The sequence below is a fragment of the Beta vulgaris genome, chromosome 4, assembly GCF_026745355.1.
Source record: "Beta vulgaris subsp. vulgaris cultivar EL10 chromosome 4, EL10.2, whole genome shotgun sequence".
In the NCBI taxonomy this organism is placed as follows: Eukaryota; Viridiplantae; Streptophyta; class Magnoliopsida; order Caryophyllales; family Amaranthaceae; genus Beta; species Beta vulgaris.
In genome coordinates, this window is record NC_079205.1 from 436,720 (window position 1) to 458,022 (window position 21,303).

At 33.0% G+C, this 21,303-nt stretch overlaps 2 protein-coding genes across 4 annotated transcripts; both read right to left on the minus strand.

Moving 5' to 3' along the window:
• Positions 1–616: 616 nt before the first annotated feature.
• On the minus strand, positions 617–6,552 carry LOC104891988 (serine/threonine-protein kinase D6PKL1). 2 transcript variants are annotated; one of them, XM_010677783.4, is made up of 3 exons: positions 6,292–6,552; positions 4,341–5,429; positions 617–1,703 (listed from the first exon to the last, which is right to left on the minus strand). In XM_010677783.4, the coding sequence occupies exons 2-3, from the start codon at positions 5,294–5,296 to the stop codon at positions 821–823; spliced, it is 1,839 nt and encodes a 612-aa protein (XP_010676085.1). In that variant the 5' UTR covers positions 5,297–5,429; positions 6,292–6,552; the 3' UTR covers positions 617–820. The 2 variants fall into 2 exon arrangements, with proteins under 2 accessions (XP_010676085.1, XP_010676086.1); XM_010677784.4 differs by lacking the exon at positions 6,292–6,552 and adding an exon at positions 5,866–6,181.
• An 8,770-nt stretch (positions 6,553–15,322) lies between these two features.
• LOC104891987 (uncharacterized) lies at positions 15,323–20,828 on the minus strand. 2 transcript variants are annotated; one of them, XM_048642433.2, is made up of 9 exons: positions 20,623–20,828; positions 20,354–20,536; positions 18,961–19,090; positions 18,768–18,848; positions 18,429–18,628; positions 18,064–18,159; positions 17,869–17,962; positions 17,646–17,759; positions 15,323–15,470 (listed from the first exon to the last, which is right to left on the minus strand). In XM_048642433.2, exons 1-9 carry the CDS (start codon positions 20,692–20,694, stop codon positions 15,349–15,351), a joined length of 1,092 nt encoding a protein of 363 aa, XP_048498390.1. In that variant the 5' UTR covers positions 20,695–20,828; the 3' UTR covers positions 15,323–15,348. The 2 variants fall into 2 exon arrangements, with proteins under 2 accessions (XP_048498390.1, XP_010676084.2); XM_010677782.4 differs by lacking the exon at positions 15,323–15,470 and adding an exon at positions 16,785–17,407 and having other exon boundaries at positions 20,623–20,826.
• Between the last annotated feature and the right edge of the window lie 475 nt (positions 20,829–21,303).

A 21,303-nucleotide genomic window follows, 5' to 3' on the forward strand; every position in this document is an offset into this window, starting at 1 on the left:
TTGCTTTAAGCCCAATTTGGCAAATACAAAACTTAGATAAACATGTAGCTGGACTTGATACTAGCACATGTAACTATAGGGGGAAAATGGTGACTGTATGAACAAATGGGTCACTATGTTAAAAACGATAAATTTTATATGGTAAATTAGAGTAAGAAGAGTTAATATACAATAGGTCGAAAATAATTACTATATGGAAAAACAATCACTAGGTTTGAGGATTGAACAAAGCTTCTAATCAACACTAATAAGACCACATCCGCACAAGTCTCTTTGATTTGACAACAACTTCACTAATTATTCGTAGATCGTTCAAAACTCTACTAAAATTGAAAGAAATAGGGTAAGTTTTCACACAAGTGTTTTTCATTAGATGGCTTTGAAAGGTAGAATTAGTGCTTCGAAAAGGTATAGTGATGCTACAACCTTTTGATGTACAAAGCAATTCTTCGAAATCGCTAACAACTAGAAATTGTTTGAAATCGCTAACAACTAGTACAACAGCTGACGCTACAAATCTATAATAGCTACCACGAGTCTACAACTGCAGCCTGAAAAGTGTGTACGGAGTAAAATGCTTTGACAACAAAGATTACAGTCCTACTGTAGAAAAGTGTGTAAAAAGACGTATGAACATTTCATATTCACTGAAAGAACATTCAACTTCTGCCACTCTAATTATGCAACCCTTCAATGCCAACTTCAACAAACATATGATCAATATATAAACCACATGAAAAAAAAAAAAAAAACCTAAAGTTCATAATCGTTGACATTATACCTGTAGTGTTTAACAACAAACAGCAATGAGCTAAATAATTTAAAAGAAATCAAATTCCAAATAATTATCGGACCCTTTCTGGTCCGGCATACCAACAGGCATAGCAGCCTTCTCACTTGACGACGCAGGTGGAACACGAATTCGATCAAACTCCACCGGCCTTGGGATCTCCGGGGGGCTGGCACACCGGATCAAAGCCCAATTTACACCTTCAAAGAAAGGATGTTGTTTAATCTCTGTTGCACCTCGCTTGTAGGCCAACCTATGCTGTGGTTCCTTCACTAATAAGCCTCTGATAAGATCCCGTGCCTGAAAACTGACAGCCGGCGTCTCCGGGAACCTCAAAGGCTGACCGACAACGTTAAAGAGGGTAGCCCGATTGCCCGATCCCTTGAATGGCGTCTTTCCAAACAAGAGTTCATACAAAAATATCCCAAAGGTCCACCAATCAACTGCGCTACCATGTCCTTCGCCTTTGATGATTTCGGGTGCCAAGTATTCGTGGGTTCCAACAAATGACATGGATCGGGCACTTGTGGGTTCCGCAATGAGCTCAGGTAGTGGACTAACTTGGTTGCCTACCTCATTTTTTGGTTTGGATTTTTTCTCTTTCTTGGATTTGCTTGAAAAGAGGCGGGGAGTAAAACAACTTGTGGGGGCTACACAAGAAGGTTGAATACAAGAGGGTTCAATGCAGGCAGGTTGGACACAGTAACCGGAGCTCTTCTTTAAGCCTTCATTCTCAACTGATGCTGACTTGACTAGTGTGGGGCTGACTGCACACCGAAGTGATAGGTCAAAGTCGGAAAGCATAATATGACCGTCATCCCTCACCAGGACGTTTTCTGGTTTGAGGTCACGATATATGATACCAAGCATATGAAGGTATTCCAGAGATAGGAGGATTTCTGCTACGTAAAACCTGCACGGTTATGGAAAAAGGAATGTAAAGAATAAGCTTATATAAACCAATGGTCTGGAGTTTATAAAAAAAACTTTTTGAGTTTTTGCATTTCAAATAAAATAACCAATTCTAAAATAACCAATTCTAAGCAAGACAAACGTCATGAAAGAGCCTTAGCAACAAGATGGTAGGTTCATACTTCATAGTTTTTCCATAAAATCACAACTTCACCCACTTTTTTTCTATGCATGATGATAAACACGAAGTAAAAGATGTAACAAGAAATGAAGATTCTCCCACAAAGCCAGTGCCTGAAATGTGACAACTGCAACCAAGAAAATATCTTTCAAGTACATCAACAAACATTGTATGATGCTGACCAACCATATCTAAGAGGTGGCACCGTGGCATGCCACTAACATTGTATCTTGGCATATCATGGACCCCTGGTCCCCTAGCTATTCCACAAGTCAAGAAACATGTGCACTAATAGAATATGAGAAGTACCCGAAAGTATTTGTTCCCTAGGCCACAACTTATATTTACTGTTGTCGTACTTCACTATTCAGGAAATGATAATACTACCACTGCTTTTTATCAGATGCAACATTTGATTATTTTAATCCACTTACCAAAAAGGCAAATGTTGCATCTAAAAAAACAGAGGTTAGTACTATACAATGACCAAATTCCAATATCTGACAATTCTTCAAAACTTGGATAGCATATGAAACCAATTCAACCTTTGTCATGATAACTTGGCAAAATTTACATCTGACGTAAATGCAGGATCAGCCTAATAGAGCAAACTAAACCATACTACTGCCGTGGTTTCCAGCATAAGATAACATACCTATATTGGTATGTGATAAGCTGTGCAGCCATAGATGCACATCGGCAACCAAGACCCATACTCCAGGTTAGGCTTATTAAAGCTACAATAAACTTGGTAGTGTTTGGCATGATTAGATAGCAGATGATTAATAACATAGCTAAGATCAGGAAACAAGTGGCTGCACAAGAATAAGATGTACTGTCTGATAAATGGACCCTCTTTAAGCAATAAGATAGCTCGTGAGCATCTATATTGAACTAAGGAATCCAGCTTACATAAAGCAAGCACTGAGCAAGGTAGGTGACATTATATTTGACATGTAAAGCCTAAGGGAAAAGGAAGGTTTAAGAAGAAAAAAAAACCAAGGATCTTCCAACCTGCCTATCAATAGCACCCTCAAGAGCAAAATATTCAACAATTACCATATACCGATTCCCTAGCGATTTTGCAAGTCTCAATCAACATTGCTACAGATAAAGAGGTTTTTTTGCCCCTCATAAATTTCTGCAAGGTAGAGGACTAGAGGAGGTTGACTTGCATACAAACCATTCGGCAAAACTTTATCAATCATGCATCTGGCGGGTAACCTTTCCTCATTGCAAGTGATCAACACCGCATACAACAGCAAGCCATACGATCATCCAGTGTACAAAAAGACAACTACTAAAGTCCCACTACAACATAAGTATTCACCTCTTCCCCACCATTAGTCCAAAATTCTAGTCTTTACCTTGCCCAATTTGACCAAAGAAATGCTCTAATAGCCAGAGAATCGTCAATCCATATTTGATATACAAAAATGTTCCCTGAAGTTATATCAATTCACGAGCATATAATACATCTTTAACTGCTTGACTAACACATTAACACTCATACAAACTAGAGAGGATGATATACACTCCTAAAAACCAAGTGGTCATTTAGTTGACTAACACAGTAACAAACATACACCGTGCACAGTATATCTTCTGCACAGTAATGCAACACTATCTGAAGGTCCCTAAATCTTCTAAACTCCATTAAATACATAAAGACACCAAATTCATGAACAAGATCACATATATCCTGATTTTATTGTCTAACATATACTCTAATTGACACCATCGAAATGTGAAGTACAAGGAGTGATCTTGCAGAGATATAATGGCCAAACTCCCGCCATATTGATATCAAGTACAACAGTATAAGGTACTTGGAAATTGTTTTCTTTTTCAATTGCCATCATTGTGATTATGAATTCTCTAATGCACCTTCCATTCAAAGGATATCTGAGCCTCGTTAAAAATTCAAGTAAACATTATAACAAGTTCAATTAGCATAACATTTTTGTAGTTGCCGGCTATAAGGACTTAAGGAGTCACCAAGCATCAACCATTAGCAGCACAACTTAATCCAAATCGATATATCATGCTATAAAGATTCAGAACAGGATATGGGTATGATTATGGTAGTTATACAATTTACTCAAGCTGAAAAAACTTAAATTTAGTATATGCAACTAAAACATTACTAAAGATATAATTGGCACCAGAAATCACATACACTTGCACTGTTGCACATATCCAGATCTTTTCAAGATAAATAAAAAACCCTTATAACAAAGCGGGGAAACAAAGGAACTTTTTACAGGAAGTCAACAGAAAATATAGAGCAATCACATATTCACATTACTGATACCCAAAATCTTCCCCAGTCACAGAAAAGATGCACATGACAGGTAAATGAAATTAATATTCAACGTACTTTAGCTAAGGAGATCACCAAAAAGATAATCCATCATGCAGGAAATGTCAAAATTGTAGTAGGAATGAAGATCTTACTTTACAGCTTGCTCGGTAAAATACTTCCCAGGTTGTCTCTGCCGCAGTGTATGCAAGTCGCCTCCTGGGCAGAACTCCATAACCAAGCATGAAAATTTCTCTGTCTCGAAGTGAGTATAAAGAGTTGGCAGGAAGGGATGGTCCAGTGACTGCAAGATCTCTCTCTCTGTCTGTGCTCTGAGCAACTTTTTGCGGCTTGCAAGAGATGCCTTGTCCATAACCTTCATTGCAAAGTAACATTTAGTACCAGTTAGCTCAGACAGATAGACACTTCCGATATCCCCACATCCCAACCTCTTCAAAAGCCTGAAGTGGTTTAATCCCAAGACTCCATCTCGTGCACGGACAGCTTGGATCGCTTCCCACCTCATGTCTTGCGCTTTGTGTGGTTTGTTGACACTGCTAAAACTGCTACAAGTGCTTTCATCACTCACATCACTGCTTGTGCTAGCTCGGCATATATTACTCTTTCCACTCTCAACAAATTCAGCTCGGCCACTAGTCTTCGCACTACTACTAGTCTTCGCAATACTTCCTGTGCTATCACTAATTTTGGCGGAAGATGATCCAACTCCTTGCTCTGATATTTTCTTCTCATCCTCAGAACCACATTCTAATGATCCTCTAGTCCCGTTTGTTTGAACAGAAAGCCCGGGTGGAACTTGGTCATCATCAGCCAACAACAAACTAGAACCAAACTTATCTGCTAAACCATTGCTATACCCCTTCTGATAAGCATGTAATGACTTCTTCTCATCCATAACATCACTGACAACTTGCTTTGGTGGAGCATTTTGCATAGATGGAGGTAACCTATTTGGGGTAATCGGGTCTGATCTGCTTGACTTATTAGTTGGCGTAGGTGAAGGTCTACGACTACTACCTTCATGAACTTGAGAACCAGTGGTTTTCCTCAGCCTATCCGGAGAAGTTCTCACACTTGATTTTGATGCCATTGAGTTAAAGACAGACGAAATAGAAGGACAAAATTCTGCATACCCATTACTAAACCAATAATCTCAATCCATCAATCCCACCAGTTGCATTTCCATAATCTTCCACTTCTAAATCCATCAATCAACTCTATGTCTGAAACAAGTCAACCAGAGTATCTCAGGAATACCATATGGTTAATTTGAGAATATATACAGAAAGTGGATCAACAAGTTACTAAATTGACACACGTATTCCCTCTAAACCCCTTTAACAAGCATAAATTCAACATACAAGTAATCTGACAAGAAACTATGAAATTCAAAGATCATCCTTTAGAAATCTTGTTTCTCCAATCTTGTAAAAACTAATAACTTGATAATCTGAAACAATCATCCTTCAATTGAACATAACAACAATCAGAAAGTGCACAAACATTAATATCCAATACACGAGAGATTGAAGCAATAACAATCAAAAAAAGTACTGCATGCAGATTAAAGCAAGATCAAAAAAATCTCAACTCCAGAAAAAAAATCAAAAGCATCAGAATCCAAGCAGAAAATTTCAAACAAAAATTGCACACATTTACCTCAACAAACAGAAAAGAGTTCAAATCACTCCCCACAAAATAAATGGTACATTAGTATTTGTCCAAGAGCAAGACAATTTGATGAATCAGTAGAAATGCCGCCCAAGTAATGGCTCTAAGTGATCATAAAAGGACAAATTACTAGTAGATAAGAGCAAGTTGATAAAAATAAAAAGTTAAAGAGTAATCAAAAACATAAGAAAACAAAAGGGTCAATCAAAAAGCATGTATAGATCCCATCAATCACAATAGACCCACTTAAATTGATCAAAAACTTTACTGTAAGAATGGATCCAACACCCCTCTTAACAAAAATAAAAAATAAAAAACACCCAGATGCTAAAAATCCATGAAAATGAAAAAGGGGGAAAAACCCAACAAAACCCAGAATCATAAAAGACCAATTACAAAGAAAAAAAACCATACCTGAGTTACAAAGATCAAAACTTTAGGGTTTTTGAGCAGCAAAAAAAGGAGTTTACTAACTGTATAGAAAAGATAAAAGAGAAGAGCTACTCAAACAAAAATCAAAGATGTGTGGAGAGAGAAAAAAAAAAGAAGTGGGAAGGCAGAGAAGAAGAAGAGGAAAGTATTGTTGATTGTTGGTGTTAGAGAGAGTTTGGTGTTTGTGGGCTACCATCAAGAGAGAGAGTGGGAGGAGAGAGAAATGAGAAGAAAAGATGGAGTCAAAGTTAAAGTAAAAGCTTTTTTTGGTTCAATAATTTTCATTGTATTTTGTCCCAAACTCAAGGGTCTGAATCAACATGTGGGCCTCTAAGGCCTCCAACCTGTCTGTCATGCTTTTTAGGTTGCATTACCTATTTACCTTATTACTAAATGAGTTATGGCTAAACGGCAAACAATTCGTTAACAAATATAGGAGCGGAAATAAGATTAGACTCGTGAAATAAAATGACTAAAAGTCTTTTATTTAGGTTGTTTGTCGACAAATTGTTTACCAATCATTTTCTTAAAAAATATTTAGTAGTTATATAATAGTATTTCTTATCTATTTTTTCCGTGCACATATTTGATAATCTGAATATTTGGTTGAGTTTTACGAAGAATTTGTGATTTTATGCACGCAATTAAGGAGTTAAGGATAGTTTTGTTATAATTGCTTTTAGTTATGGATAGTGTTTTGAACACATCGTTTTTTTTTTTACTTGAACCAGTTTATGGATTGAACATGTCCATGATATTGATTGTACTATGATATGTTTTATAGTTATGTTAGTGACTAAAGATTTTAATATTGTTTTATTTATAAATTATATATTGATATAATGTGATCTTTTGTTTTTTTAATACATTAACAATTGATTTTTTTTAATATACTAACCCCTTATTGAATTTGGTAATTATAATCTTGTTAGTAAATGAGTTATTCCCACTACTATGGATATGGATGTTCTTAACAATGTATGCACAACAAAACTATAGATAATGTATACTCAAATGTCATTCCTAGTTAATTTTATATTTAAGGGCCTGTTCTCTTCGACATAAAACAGTTGAACTGAACTGAACTGAACTGAATTGAACTGAACTGAATTGAACTGAATTGAATTGAACTGAACTGATCTGATCTGAACTGAACTGAATTGAACTGAAATGAATAGTGATATGTGAGAGTAAAAGTATTGTCAAGAGCTGAACTGAACTGAACTGAACTGGTCTGAACTGAACTGAACTGAACTGAACTGAATTGAACTGAACTGAATTGAACTGAACTGAACTGAAATGAAGATAAGTTGGGGAGAACAGGCCCTAAGGGTAGGGGTGTAAGTTCGGTTTTTGGTTTGGTTTAAGGTCAAAACCAAACCAAACCAAAATAAATTCGGTTTTGAAATTTCCAAACCAAATCCAAACCGAAATTCGACTCAATCCAAACCAAACCAAACCAAAATATGAAATCAAAAACCAAACCAAACCAAACCAAACCGGATTTTTTTTATCTTTCAAAATCTAAACCAAAACAAACCAATTTTTTTTCATATTCCAAAATCCAAACCAAACCAAAATGAAATTAAATCAAACCAAGATAAAAATCAAACCTAATTTAAACCAAATTTTTTGATAAATTGTATTTCAAGTGACAATATTTTGTATTTTCGTAATTAATATTCAAAAAAAAGAAACACAAAAAAATAATAGACAAAATTCGTATCTTAAGTGACAATAATTCGGTTTTTTTGGTTTTTTCGGTTTTCCAAAACCAAAACCAATCCAAACCGAAAAACCGAAAAAATAATTTTTTTGAATCCAAACCAAACCAAATTTCAAAAAAAACCAAACCAAATTACTAATTCGGTTTGGTTTGGTTTGGTTTTCGGTTTTTAACCAAATAACTTACACCCCTACCTAAGGGCCTGTTCTCCCCAGCTTATTTTCAGTTCAGTTCAGTTCAGTTCAGTTCAGTTCAGCTCTAATAAGTTCAGTTCAGTTCAGTTCAGCTCCAATAAGTTCAGTTCAGTTCAGTTCAGCTCCAATAAGTTCAGTCATTCAGTTCAGTTCAGTTCAGTTCAGATCAGTTCAGTTCAGTTCAGCTCTATTCTTTATAACCATTTTGTTAAATATTATTATTATTATGTTGATATAAATTTATTACTAATTACTATTATTATTATTATTAAATATATATCATTACTATTAAGTATTATTATTTATTATTGTTTCTATATATTTTTTTATTGTAGCTTTACTAATTATTATTACTATTATTATTAGGAGGAACATGGTTTAGGTCAAAGCACAAATAAACCCACTTTTTTTAGCCCATAAACCAATCAAATCGCGTCAAGACGGTTTATTGTATAATTTTCGCGGTCCAACGCAATCATTATTTTTATTACTAAATATTTTTAAATTATTAAATATAATTATTAAAATAGTAATATTAATTTACTTCTTAGATATTATTGTTATTATATATCATCGTCAAGTATTAATATATTAATACAAATAATATAAAATAATTATTATTAATTATCATTACTATCATTAATTATTATTATTATTAATTTATGATTATTAATATTATTTATTTATAACTATCATTTAAAAATATTCAAAATACAACTATTATTATTATTCATTATTATTACTTATCATTATAATTATTATTTAATATTCATATTATTATTGTTTAAAATATTATTTATATATTTATTACATTCAATTTATTTCAATGTAATATAATTACAATTCAATTCAATTCAATTCAGTTCAGTTCAGTTCAGTTCAGTTCAGTTCAGTTCAGTTCAGTTCAGTTCAGTTCAGTTCAGCTCTGATAAGTTCAGTTCAGTTCAGTTCAGCTCCGATAAGTTCAGTTCAGTTCAGTTCAGCTTTGATAAGTTCAGTTTAGTTCAGTTCAGTTCAGTTCAGCTGTTTTATGCCGAAGAGAACAGGCCCTAAGTTTATACGATTTTCAAATATAATTGACTTGTAAATATGCATGATGTCTACAATATGTTGCAAGATATTGTCAATTATTTTTGGGAAGCTTAGACAACATTTTTTTTAAGAAACAATACTATAATATGTTATCATGTAAAAAACAATACTATAATATGTTATCATGTAAATTACCTGACGATCATTTAATTGATGTAATACTCCAAAAAACATATATGATACAGGTTGAAGCTAGATCAAATGATAAACTTTTTCAACTTTCAGATAAATTAAATTGAGTATGTAATATTATACTCGTAACATATAATATGATTAAAAATAACGAGAAATATTTTCAATTGCCACTGAATAAAGCGGATTTTAATCATTTGTTGGAAGCTCAAACTACAATCCCTTGCTTGTCCCCAAAATTCCCAGGTCTACATATATAGTTTCATGACCCCTTCAAAGAAGAAAGGTTTCATAACAAGTGGAGCATGGATGAATTGTGAACCTACTTAGGGCCTGTTCTCCCCAGCTTATTTTCAGTTCAGTTCAGTTCAGTTCAGTTCAGCTCTAATAAGTTCAGTTCAGTTCAGCTCCAATAAGTTCAGTTCAGTTCAGTTCAGCTCCAATAAGTTCAGTTCAGTTCAGTTCAGATCAGTTCAGTTCAGTTCAGTTCAGCTCTATTCTTTTATAACCATTTTGTTAAATATTATTATTATTATGTTGATATAATTTATTTTACTAATTACTATTATTATTATTATTATTTAAATATATATCATTACTATTAAGTATTATTATTATTATTGTTTCTATATATTTTTTTTATTGTAGCTTTACTAATTATTATTACTATTATTATTAGGAGGAACATGGTTTAGGTCAAAGCACAAATAAACCCACTTTTTTTAGCCCATAAACCAATCAAATCGCGTCAAGACGGTTTATTGTATAATTTTCGCGGTCCAACGCAATCATTATTTTTATTACTAAATATTTTTAAGTTATTAAATATAATTATTAAAATAGTAATATTAATTTACTTCTTAGATATTATTGTTATTATATATCATCGTCAAGTATTAATATATTAATACAAATAATATAAAATAATTATTATTAATTATCATTACTATCATTAATTATTATTATTATTAATTTATGATTATTAATATTATTTATTTATAACTATCATTTAAAATATTCAAAATACAACTATTATTATTATTCATTATTACTTATCATTATAATTATTATTTAATATTCATATTATTATTGTTTAAAATATTATTTATATATTTATTACATTCAATTTATTTCAATGTAATATAATTCAATTCAATTCAATTCAATTCAGTTCAGTTCAGTTCAGTTCAGTTCAGTTCAGTTCAGTTCAGTTCAGTTCAGCTCTGATAAGTTCAGTTCAGTTCAGCTCTGATAAGTTCAGTTCAGTTCAGTTCAGTTTTGATAAGTTCAGTTCAGTTCAGTTCAGTTCAGCTGTTTTATGCCGAAGAGAACAGGCCCTTAACTCAAAAGTTGTGGACACCTCATTTCAATTTTTAAATAGACTCTCTAAATATGTTTAGATAAAGAGAAAAACGTTATAAATACAATAAAATCAAGAGAGATATAATGTCTTAAAAGCTTAAGTTTTACATTTGTGATTCTCTTAAAAACAAGTACCACATAAATATTTACATTTGTCATACTCTACATATATCTATCTCTCGTAATGACAATCGCTTATCAACTTATAAGATCGATGACTTATAAGATCAACTAATCAAACACTTTTCTACAATACTGTAATATTTAACGTGATATAATGAAGAGGCGGGTGAAAATACCTACGCTTCCATTTATAATTTGATATTTGATGATGAAATGTTGTTAGGGACCAAATAAGAAAACAATGGTATGACATAACATAAGAGGTCAGAAATCACAATACAAAAGCACATCTCAACCTCTCATTAACTCCATCCAAATCCACATGGGTTTCATAAAATTATAGGTAATGAATGGTGAACAATAAATCTTAACTAACATCAATTTACACCCCTATATCACTATATGTATATCTTGTCATAGATAGAATTGTATTGACAAACCAAACACAGCTTGATTCCATTTATTGCTGAAAGCTAGCTTTTCCTCTCATCACTCATGCGATAATTTGCCTTATAAATCAGATTTATTTTGACCTGTATTTAATTTGGCCAACATAAAGCTTAATTAGATAGGCTGCTGAGCTGCCAAAAATATAAAGCTTAGCTTGGTGGACCAATGATCTGCCATTATGCACGGACGTAACTTACTTTATTTATAATATAGAGCATATCCTTTTAATATACCAAAATCTTCAATCATTTACCTCAAAAATGAGGTATTGTATCGTGTCCGATACGAAACTTTACTTGGATACTTCATTTTAAACTAAAAACTCGACTTAATCTACAAAATAGCCGAGTCGAACACTTAGACGCCGTATCCGAGTAGACACTCAATCCGTATCTGAGTAGACACTCAATCCGTATCTGAGTAACATAGATTACATATATTGGTGTTTCGAGAAAGAAATCTCGTTTTCAAAGTGACAAATTCATTTTTAAGCATTAGGTTGAAAATTAATATTAAGATATTATTATTGAATATATATATATATATTAGTTTTTGTGATGTGAAGGTTGATGAATGGATAATGATACATGCATTATGCAATTATTATTCTAGTAATCAGTCCTATTTCTCTTTTAGCCCTGTATCAGTTATGAAACTCTCTTAATAAAATGAAATTTTATGTGTTTATGTAGTTGGGAAGAACGTTTACCTATAAGTCTCTACTCTCTATCAACTAAATCTAATTAGTGGCATCCATAATATCAGACCCTTTAAAAGAATAACACCAACTGAATAACTAAAAAAAATGAGAATTTTGATATCCTATTTTAATGTTATGTGCTCGATTTAAGGCATATGAGCATATCAATTGAATTTAGGGGGGTAAACCGGTAAGCTAAAATTATAATTCTCTTGTTATAGATGTCATTGGTAAGAACTGATAGAAAGACAGGACAAGAGCAAGAATAATAACATTAAAAACACATCATATTTTATTAATTATTTTCTAATACACCATTTCATTTAGACTTTACATGAGAATAGTTGTGCTCTTCAAGTCATTAATGCTCTTAAATCAAAGTATTGTGGCTCTAGTGAATTTCATTTGATCATTGATGATATTTTAGCATTAACTTTTTATTTTGGTGTAGTGATTCGGTCTTTTCAAAACGTTCGAGTAATATGGTGGTTCATATGTTAGCTCATTTCCAACCTGTGAAGATCAACTATCAGTTTTGGGTAGATACTATTACGAAAAATGTTATTCGCCTTGCGGCTTGTGATTTATTAAAGTAATCCCTCTTTGGACTTTCCTTCAAAAAAAAAAATAGAAACTTTTACATAGCAAAAGTAACTAACTATATGCCCTAAATCTCATAAGTGTGATCAAGAACAATGAAAGTGTAATTACAATCAGCGTGAAGATTCATAGTTCAAGTTCTTCACTAGAACTAAAAATGATGCTTCGGTCATCACGTCTTCATCATCATATACATACAAGGCACGAGACACCAACGCATGTGTATAACTTCATTCGCTAGTCTGATAGCAGCACTCACAGCGATCCCGATCGAGTTTTGAATATATAAGCTTATACTCACACTACTTCAAATATATGATTATATTTTCAATAATTATGTATAAATCTAAGTATATAGTATATATACATATATATATATATATATATATATATATATATATATATATATATATACTCTTCCATGTACTCCATTATTTGCCTTATCTTTAATATTATTTGTCTCCTTATTGGTTGATGGTCCAATTTTTTTGATATTCACATAGCACGTGCATCCATACACATAGGAGAATGTAGGTTTCATGGTATCCATTAGAGAAAGATGAGAGAAACTAATATAACAATTAACACAGGCCACTGGCCACACTCACTCTCCAGTCTTACTTCACCCTTCCTCTTTGCATGTGCCCTCCTACACTCCTACATACGTCTATATCTTTGTTGATTCTACCAAATTATGGTAAAATTGTTGTCATCAGTATCTATTGTTTTGTTTTCTGTAAACAATTATTTCTTTTTTTTGACCTGTAAATAGTTTATTCTTATTATGCTCATACAATAAGAATCCTATGCACTTCGATTTTAATCATACGAGGCACCACCACATGCCATGCATGTGCCTGCATTTATAAGAAATTATATTGCAACAAATAATACGGTTTTTATTTATTTATTTATTTTGACACAATATTTAATCCAGGTAATTAAATATAGAATTTGTTTTCTCAAAAATAATATGGTTAAGTATATAGCTTAGGGTTATTATAATTATTAACTAAGCTAATAAATTAACTTACAATTGAGTTTTCATTTTTTTCTGTATAGGAAAATGGAGTTTTGACTCGCTGTATTATTTTACTTCAACATAACGTAGTAGAGTACATGATTTGACATCTAAGTGATATATTTTGTCCCTGATCTCAAATAATTGTCATGTTTAACCTTTATCATCGAATTTATAAACTTTTAACTTCACCATTACAAATATCAATATCTTAATGTAAAAGAAAAATCTTATGATTTAACTCTTGTTATATACTTATCAATATTTAGTTTCAACTTTCAATATATACATCAAAATTTGTTAAGTATACTAATATATATTTAATTAGAGATTAAAAATAGTCAAATTAAAGTAGTGTATTAATTACATATCATAAAATTCAAATATAATAATTATTTCAGTACAAAGAGCCGAAAGTGTATTTTATACTCCTTAGTCCTTATATAGTTATATGTATTGATCTTTCATAGATATATAAAGATGTATAAATATATAGACTAACATGATTTTACGATATTTCCTTTTGTTGTGTAATGTCTATTATCTACTGGCCAACTATGTAAAAGATAGTGACATAGTTTAAAATTGAAACACAAATGACAAACCAATACTATTCTCAACACCTGTGAACACTTGTTCCAATCATTCAACAAAAAAAAAAAACAATCTCTTCTCTAATTAGTTATTCCACTTTGTTTTTCACTACTCAAACTCATTTTATATATCCATGTTAAATTCTATATTGATCATAAATAACATATGATATGATATTTTCCAATCCGTCTTAATATACTTCCTTTGTTCCATAATAAGTGAAACACTTCTCTCTATTATGTGAGAGCTTTTTTAGAGAAGTATTTCACTTATTATGGAACGGAGGAAGTATATATATTGAAAAATACAATTTTTATCTAATTTTTTAGTAATATATTGTTAAAGATACTGATAGTTAAAATTTTGTAACGATTAACATAAAGATTAAAAAAATGAAACACACTTAATAACAAACACAAGTATATAATAACTCCATCAAGCTAAGATTTACACAAAAATTGTTTAGCTTTCACTTTCTATGTGACAATTTTATTTTGAATAAAGAGACTATAACAAAACTTTGAGTTTGTCTTGTAAGAAACCGCCTACTTTTAAATTAAAATTAGACAATGGTAACCCCAATATTAAAAAAAGAATTAACCAAATAGTAACTAGGTTAATTTCTTTCGGTGACTAACTAGTTTAATCCATTTAGTGACTAGGTCTACTTCATAGTTACCAAAATCGAGAAGGAACTGCCTCTGATGTTGCCACAACCACAGAACTACAGAAGGTCCCATATATCTTTAACCTTTAAGTGCCCATCAACAGAAAAGCTGGCCAAAGGAGGTGTACTTTGAAAGGTGTTACAATACACAATTGTAACATATATAACCTGTCCTAAATATATCATATATGCTGGTTGAATTGAGTTGGTGGACTCTTGATATTTTTTTAGGTCATATAATCTTTCTTTCTTTCTTTCTTTCTTTCTTTAGGACCACTCTTTTGAAACATTTTTATATGACACATAAAGCCTTATACAAAGGCAGGAAAAACATAAGATAGCCTTTACAACTATTATGTTTTATACAAATATGTCTTCTCACATGGCCACCAACCCATAAGGTAAGTCACAATACATATTGCCATGATTCATTTTATTTCCTAGGAGGGTGGATCGCCAACCATTTTGCCAGTTATGGCTTTGCAATAGCGATGATATGCCTGAGAATGAATGATATTGAATCATATCAAGAAGACGAACATGGAGAAACAATCGTAAAATGTAGATTATATCAAGAGAAGAACGAAAATGAAGCGAGAAATAATCCTTAATTTAAGTCATATCAACATAGGGACGAAGGAGACATTATAAATTTATACTTCAGCAAATCAAAATTTAAACGAAAACGATAATTTATCATGTATATTGAGCCAAAGTTTGTCAAGGTGTATGTTGAAGAAATTAAAACAAAGTAACATATATCATTCTTCAATTTATATACCGAGTAATTGTTAAGAGTATTATTGATAGATAATACTAGCAATATACTCCTTACTAAATCTAAATAGCCGTTCTTTTGTCTACGACTACAAGTTGTCCAATGCACTACTTTGTTTCTTAATATCTTTAATTACATAAAGTTAATTTACAAAGAGTTCATATTAGGAAAATATACATTAAGACAAATCAAATATAACCATATTCACTATATTTTTTCATGGATAAATAAATAATGGTTACTATATGCAAATATTACATGTACTTACAAACGGAGGAAGTATTTCTCAATATGGCCTATGACGAACATGGAGTAATAAAAATAATGATGAAGGTAGATGTCAATCAAGTAAGTTCATACGACATATACGAAGGACTTGGAACATGTATGTAACTTCACTTTACATGGTTCTTCACCGAAAATGAACACTAGAGCATATAATCAAGCAAAGCTTGACCTAGTGGTAAAGATTTGACTTTATGACTTCAAGGTCATGGGATCAAATTCCACTGGGGGCTCTTTGAGGCGAGGTTTCCCCTACCATCCCCTCCCCCCAAGGAGTCTGACCTGCAAACCTAACTAGTTATACCAGTACAAGGTGTTAGTCTAATAAGATCCTTCATCTTACCAACTTTATAAAAAAAATGAACACTAGAGCATATATGAATTAGACCAAAGTCACCAAACAATGAAAACTTGAGATACATTTTTCACTAGGTCATAAGATTATAATCATATATTTGAAATGAAAATGCTTCATTATCACACTTTCCTAGACCTTAGCATGTATACCAGATCTGAATCTCTAGATGTGAGGCTAAATGTTTGGATTATTGAGCTTTTGTCCAATCAACAGGACAAAAATCTAGCTTCCAATTTTCAAGTATAACTCAGATCTCATGTGTATCAAACCCTAATACACAGCTGCAAAAAGACAGATTTCCAGAAACCATTTTTCGATATAATAATTGGCAAAAAGATACAAAATGTAAGAGGATTACATGTGCAGAGCAAGTAAATATATCAATACAGATGATCAAGTCAAGGGCTACGGAGCAAAGCACCTAGCCAAGAATAATAATAATGGCTTCAAAGGAAAGGCACATGCGTGGAGTAAAACCATCTTTTGGATGTGAAACCCAAAGAACCTCTAAATAAAGGTTAAGTTTCAAGTCAAAAAAAAAATGCTAATCAAGTGCATATATTGTTCCCAACATCAGTAAAATGTTACCATATTACAAGCAAGGAACTAGCTCTTGTTTTGACAAGAAAGCCACACAAAATCGACCCAAAACGTCGGCCCTTAACAATTCCTAATTGTTCTGCTGAGTGCTGATCGGAACAAATTTGGCTGAGAAATATATATATGTACAACCACCATAAAAGATCCTTTTGCACAGCTAATTTCCTGGTTTTCTGGACACTGAATTGATTCTGGGATGAAATAGCAATTGTCCTCGTAAGACTCATCAATGGGGTTGAATAATGATTTCTCTTATAAAGCATTATATTTTGACAACCAATGCTCCGATTCATGGATTCAAGAAACGCTGTATTATGAAAGTTCGGTAATAATACGCTCACACTTGTCTTCTAAGACCTTCACAGCTTCAGTAAATAGCACCTCGGGGGGCAGTGCTCCGGTCGCTTCAATAGTGACTGGAGCAGATACGGATTAAAGAGAGAAAGAGAGTTAATAAGGCTAAAACTTTTGGATCCAGCTGTATATACATATTTTTCTGTAACAAAAGATGCTGCTGCTGCTGAATGAACAAGCATTGCACAAGCAATCTATACAATAATCCTTCCATATGAGGGTAAATCCAGCTAGAAAGAATAACAGCAGGCAACATTATTAAAGCGCAAAAACATTTTTCCGTAGATGAGCAACACTTACATATGAAATGATCTTTCTTGCGTCGCAATGCCAAAATCTCGTCCCATCCTTCCTCTCGAATGCATTCCATGCAAAGGGTGCAGGCCCGTGGTCGTGGGGCTGTTGCTCTTCTACCTGTTCAGGAACAAGTTCAATAAAAAAAAAAATCAGAATACATACTTCCAAGCAAAAAGCACATATAATGATACTTGATTTTGCAGTAGTAGAACGAAGAGCACATTACCGGTTGGAGTGTCTTCTATGTCAAAAACGTTGGCTGGACATTTTTTTACCAGCTTTTCTGCATCCACATCATATACATCTTTCAAGAGAACAACCTATGCAATCAAATTTAAAGATATTTATCAGGGTGTCACCATTAAGAGCTGTCACACAGAAAAACCAAGGGGGGTTAAAGCAGCGCTGAAGGCATTGTCACCTCAGGAAGCATCCGATACCAAGCAGTAGCAACTGGGGACCACTTTGCATGTTCTTTACCAACACCTTTAACAGCATGTGCTTCAAGTTCAATTTCCTAAAACGAATGACAAAATTGGCATTAGATTAAGATTTCAACTTAGAATTTCAGAAAGGAGTTTGTAACGAACATCAGCCTTGACAAAGAAGAAAACACAAAAGCCGACTGAGTTACAATAACAAAAATATATCACTCAATCAGCATACTGCCATCTATAATCAAACTAACCTATTATATTTTGTAACAAGCTGCTACACTCATGGACAGTACTAAATTGGCCAAATAGACATAAAGCAAATATGTAGAAAAGCAAACACGTGATATACCTGTCCTGGGCCAAGCCTAGCAATCGTGATATCGGGATATTTGGAGTGAATTGGGTTTTCAGATAATTCGGGCTGCATGTCCTGGTTAGACTTAAAATTTGTATAAGTTTTGGGTGCTGTGGTTGAACTTGAACCCTTGTTTTCTAACTCTAGTGCAAACATACTCCCATTTGGCTGCCATTTCAGTTCTTCAGACTTGACTGCAAGGTAATGATAGCAATCATCATTTGAAAGCATCAAGCAAATAGAAAAAGACACTGAAGGTGATTAACTAGTACAAATATCACCAGGCAATACCCCAATCCCTTAGATTCCCAAGCAAAAGTAGTAAATCTGTACCTGTACATCTTGGTCCACCTCGTTTACAATGCGCATGAAGTCCAAAGACAATGGTATTTTTCTCATTTGGCTCATCCTTTTCTAGCAAAACAGAAAAAAAATGATCAATGAAGCACAATCTGATGTGGATAGTATGATGAACTTATTAGTTTCTCCGAAAAATGCCTTAAAATTACACGCATAGAGATTATACCTGACTTGTAAGAAAATAGCCTTGGGTCAACTCTCAAGGGAATAAGCCCCAATCTGTGGGATAGAACCTCATCCTGAACCACTGATGTGTTTTTTGCTATAAGAACCTTCTCGATGGCCATTGTAGGAACCTATAATGACCATTAAAAGTTAAATCTCATTTTAACACACCCAACCATCTACTTTCTTACATGGACCATGCATAGTAACTCACAGGCCACATTCGAAGACAACAAGAGATTGAACCTTGCATCTATAACAAATTAACAGAATAGTCCTATTTCATTCTCATAATTGACGTAAATCCTGAAACACAAAAAAGGCTGATATCATGCTATTCTGCTAGTGTAATCATACAACAGGCGCATAAAATATAAATTTGATATGTGTGGATTTCTAGTGCCTTTGATCCAATTCATTTCTGAAGATCAAGTCATGTATCAGAATGTTGGCCGGCCAGCATCACAGGTTATAACATGTTCTTGTATGGTAAAATCAAAGTGTTTTCATTCCATAGATCTTTTTATGAAGCAAACAAGTTATGTCATTACTTAATTTGTACAATATAGTTCAGCAAACCACCACTTCAATGGTAGTACTATATCTTCAGGGATTCAAGTTTATGTTCTATGCTAGGGAGGGCCAGCCCAAGGATATCAAGAAGCCTATAGAATTGCATTTTGGACCATGAACGAGGAGACAAAGTTCTATCTTTTTTTCCCTGAAACACCTTATTTCTTCATTTACAATTTCCACCCCTACTTCAACTCTCAGGCATGACTTAACAAATATCTATCCGAGATTAGTAGCACTACTAACAATTGCATTACATTGTTTGCATAACCACTGCAAATTCCGTCTTCAACTGAGTTATATGAGTCATTAAAAGGTAACTCTTTTCACTTTTGGATGATCACGCACTATCATATGTAGTATCCGACTAAATCGTTCTACACTTCCATTCCCTCCCTTTTGGTGTGATACTCACATCATCTTGAGCAATGTATCAAGGTTACAAGACAATTTAACTAAAAGACATTTTACAAGTCATTCTCAACCTCTCCTCAGTACTCAAATTAAGAACAGGTATCTTCAAATCCAAACATAAACCTTCACTATTGCAGGGAAGGTAAAGAACTCCTCCAATATGATCTAAAGTAATAAATGCAGCTATTATTCACAAACACAAAGAATATACATTGCTATAAATCTGAAGGCATTTTCCACATAAACCCAAATTTCAATAAGAATATAAGATCGTCAGCCACCCAGTAAACTATAAATTGGAGTAAAATTCACAAAAAAAACAGACGGCATATAGTATGCATCATATAACAAAATAAAGAAACTTTACCATCAAATTAAACCCAAAAACAGTTGAGAAAAAAGAATACCTCAGAAATAAGAATTCGGCGAAAAGCATTCGCCAAAGCAGCATCAATACCAATCATATCAAACTCAATTTCATCCTCAGTAAGACGATTAATTACGACTTTAAAGTCCTTAAAGAAACTCTCTAAGCTGGAATTATCGACGCCTAAAGAAGCGTAAGCTCCAGAGTATAGAACTGACTCCGTCTGTAAAAAAAAAAAAAAAAGTAAAGAGAAACACCATTAATACATATAAATATGAGGAAATTGACACAGAAAATTAGGGGACGAACATCATTAGGAGCATCCAATTTGCAGGAGACGCGAGTGCGCTTCAACTCGAGGTGGTCTGGTAGTTTTGGCATCGTCAATTTTCTGTGTGTTTCAACTTTGGAGGAGAATTTCAGGCTTTATTGAGGGTTTAGGGTTTTAGGAAGGGGAACTTCAGAGTGTAGTGTTTAGAGTTGTCTTTCCTTTCTTTCGTTTTAACTTTCTCTTGATTATGCGGTTTATGCCTTCTTCATGCTACTAGGTCGGGTTTGTGTTTCGCTCGATAATAAAATCCCTCAATTCAAATCTAACCCATTGAATAAATAGGTTGAAAAACTCAATCCATTTAATAAACGGATAACTTGTATAACCCGTTTAATACATTATATTTAAAAGCAATTATTTTCTTAAAAAAACAAAATGAGCAAGTTCACTGCTAAAAGTATGCATGTTTAGAGTTTCTTGGAATAATTAGGACATATTTTAGAGATATTTTACTATATTTTAACCAAATTTTAGATTTATCAATATATTTTTTCGATAAATTTTCTATATGTTTAAGTTAATCAGGTCAAATCATGTCATTTTCAGGTCGGAAATGTCAACCTGAACCTAAAAACGGGTTAATCGTGTCAACCCATTTAATTAAATGGGTCAAATATCCAAACCCAAACCCGCTTATTTCGAGTTTGGGTCGGGTTGTC

Excerpts from the sequence above, each read along its gene's own strand:
- LOC104891988 (XM_010677783.4), bottom strand. The coding sequence starts at position 5,296 with ATGGCATCAAAATCAAGTGTGAGAACTTCTCCGGATAGGCTGAGGAAA. Across the intron at positions 1,704-4,340 it reads TTTACCGAGCAAGCTGTAAA|GTTTTACGTAGCAGAAATCC; the intron begins GTAAGATCTTCA and ends ATAACCGTGCAG.
- LOC104891987 (XM_048642433.2), bottom strand. The coding sequence starts at position 20,694 with ATGCCAAAACTACCAGACCACCTCGAGTTGAAGCGCACTCGCGTCTCC. Across the intron at positions 20,537-20,622 it reads AATTGGATGCTCCTAATGAT|ACGGAGTCAGTTCTATACTC; the intron begins GTTCGTCCCCTA and ends TTTTTTTTACAG. Across the intron at positions 17,760-17,868 it reads CATAGAAGACACTCCAACCG|GTAGAAGAGCAACAGCCCCA; the intron begins GTAATGTGCTCT and ends GTTCCTGAACAG.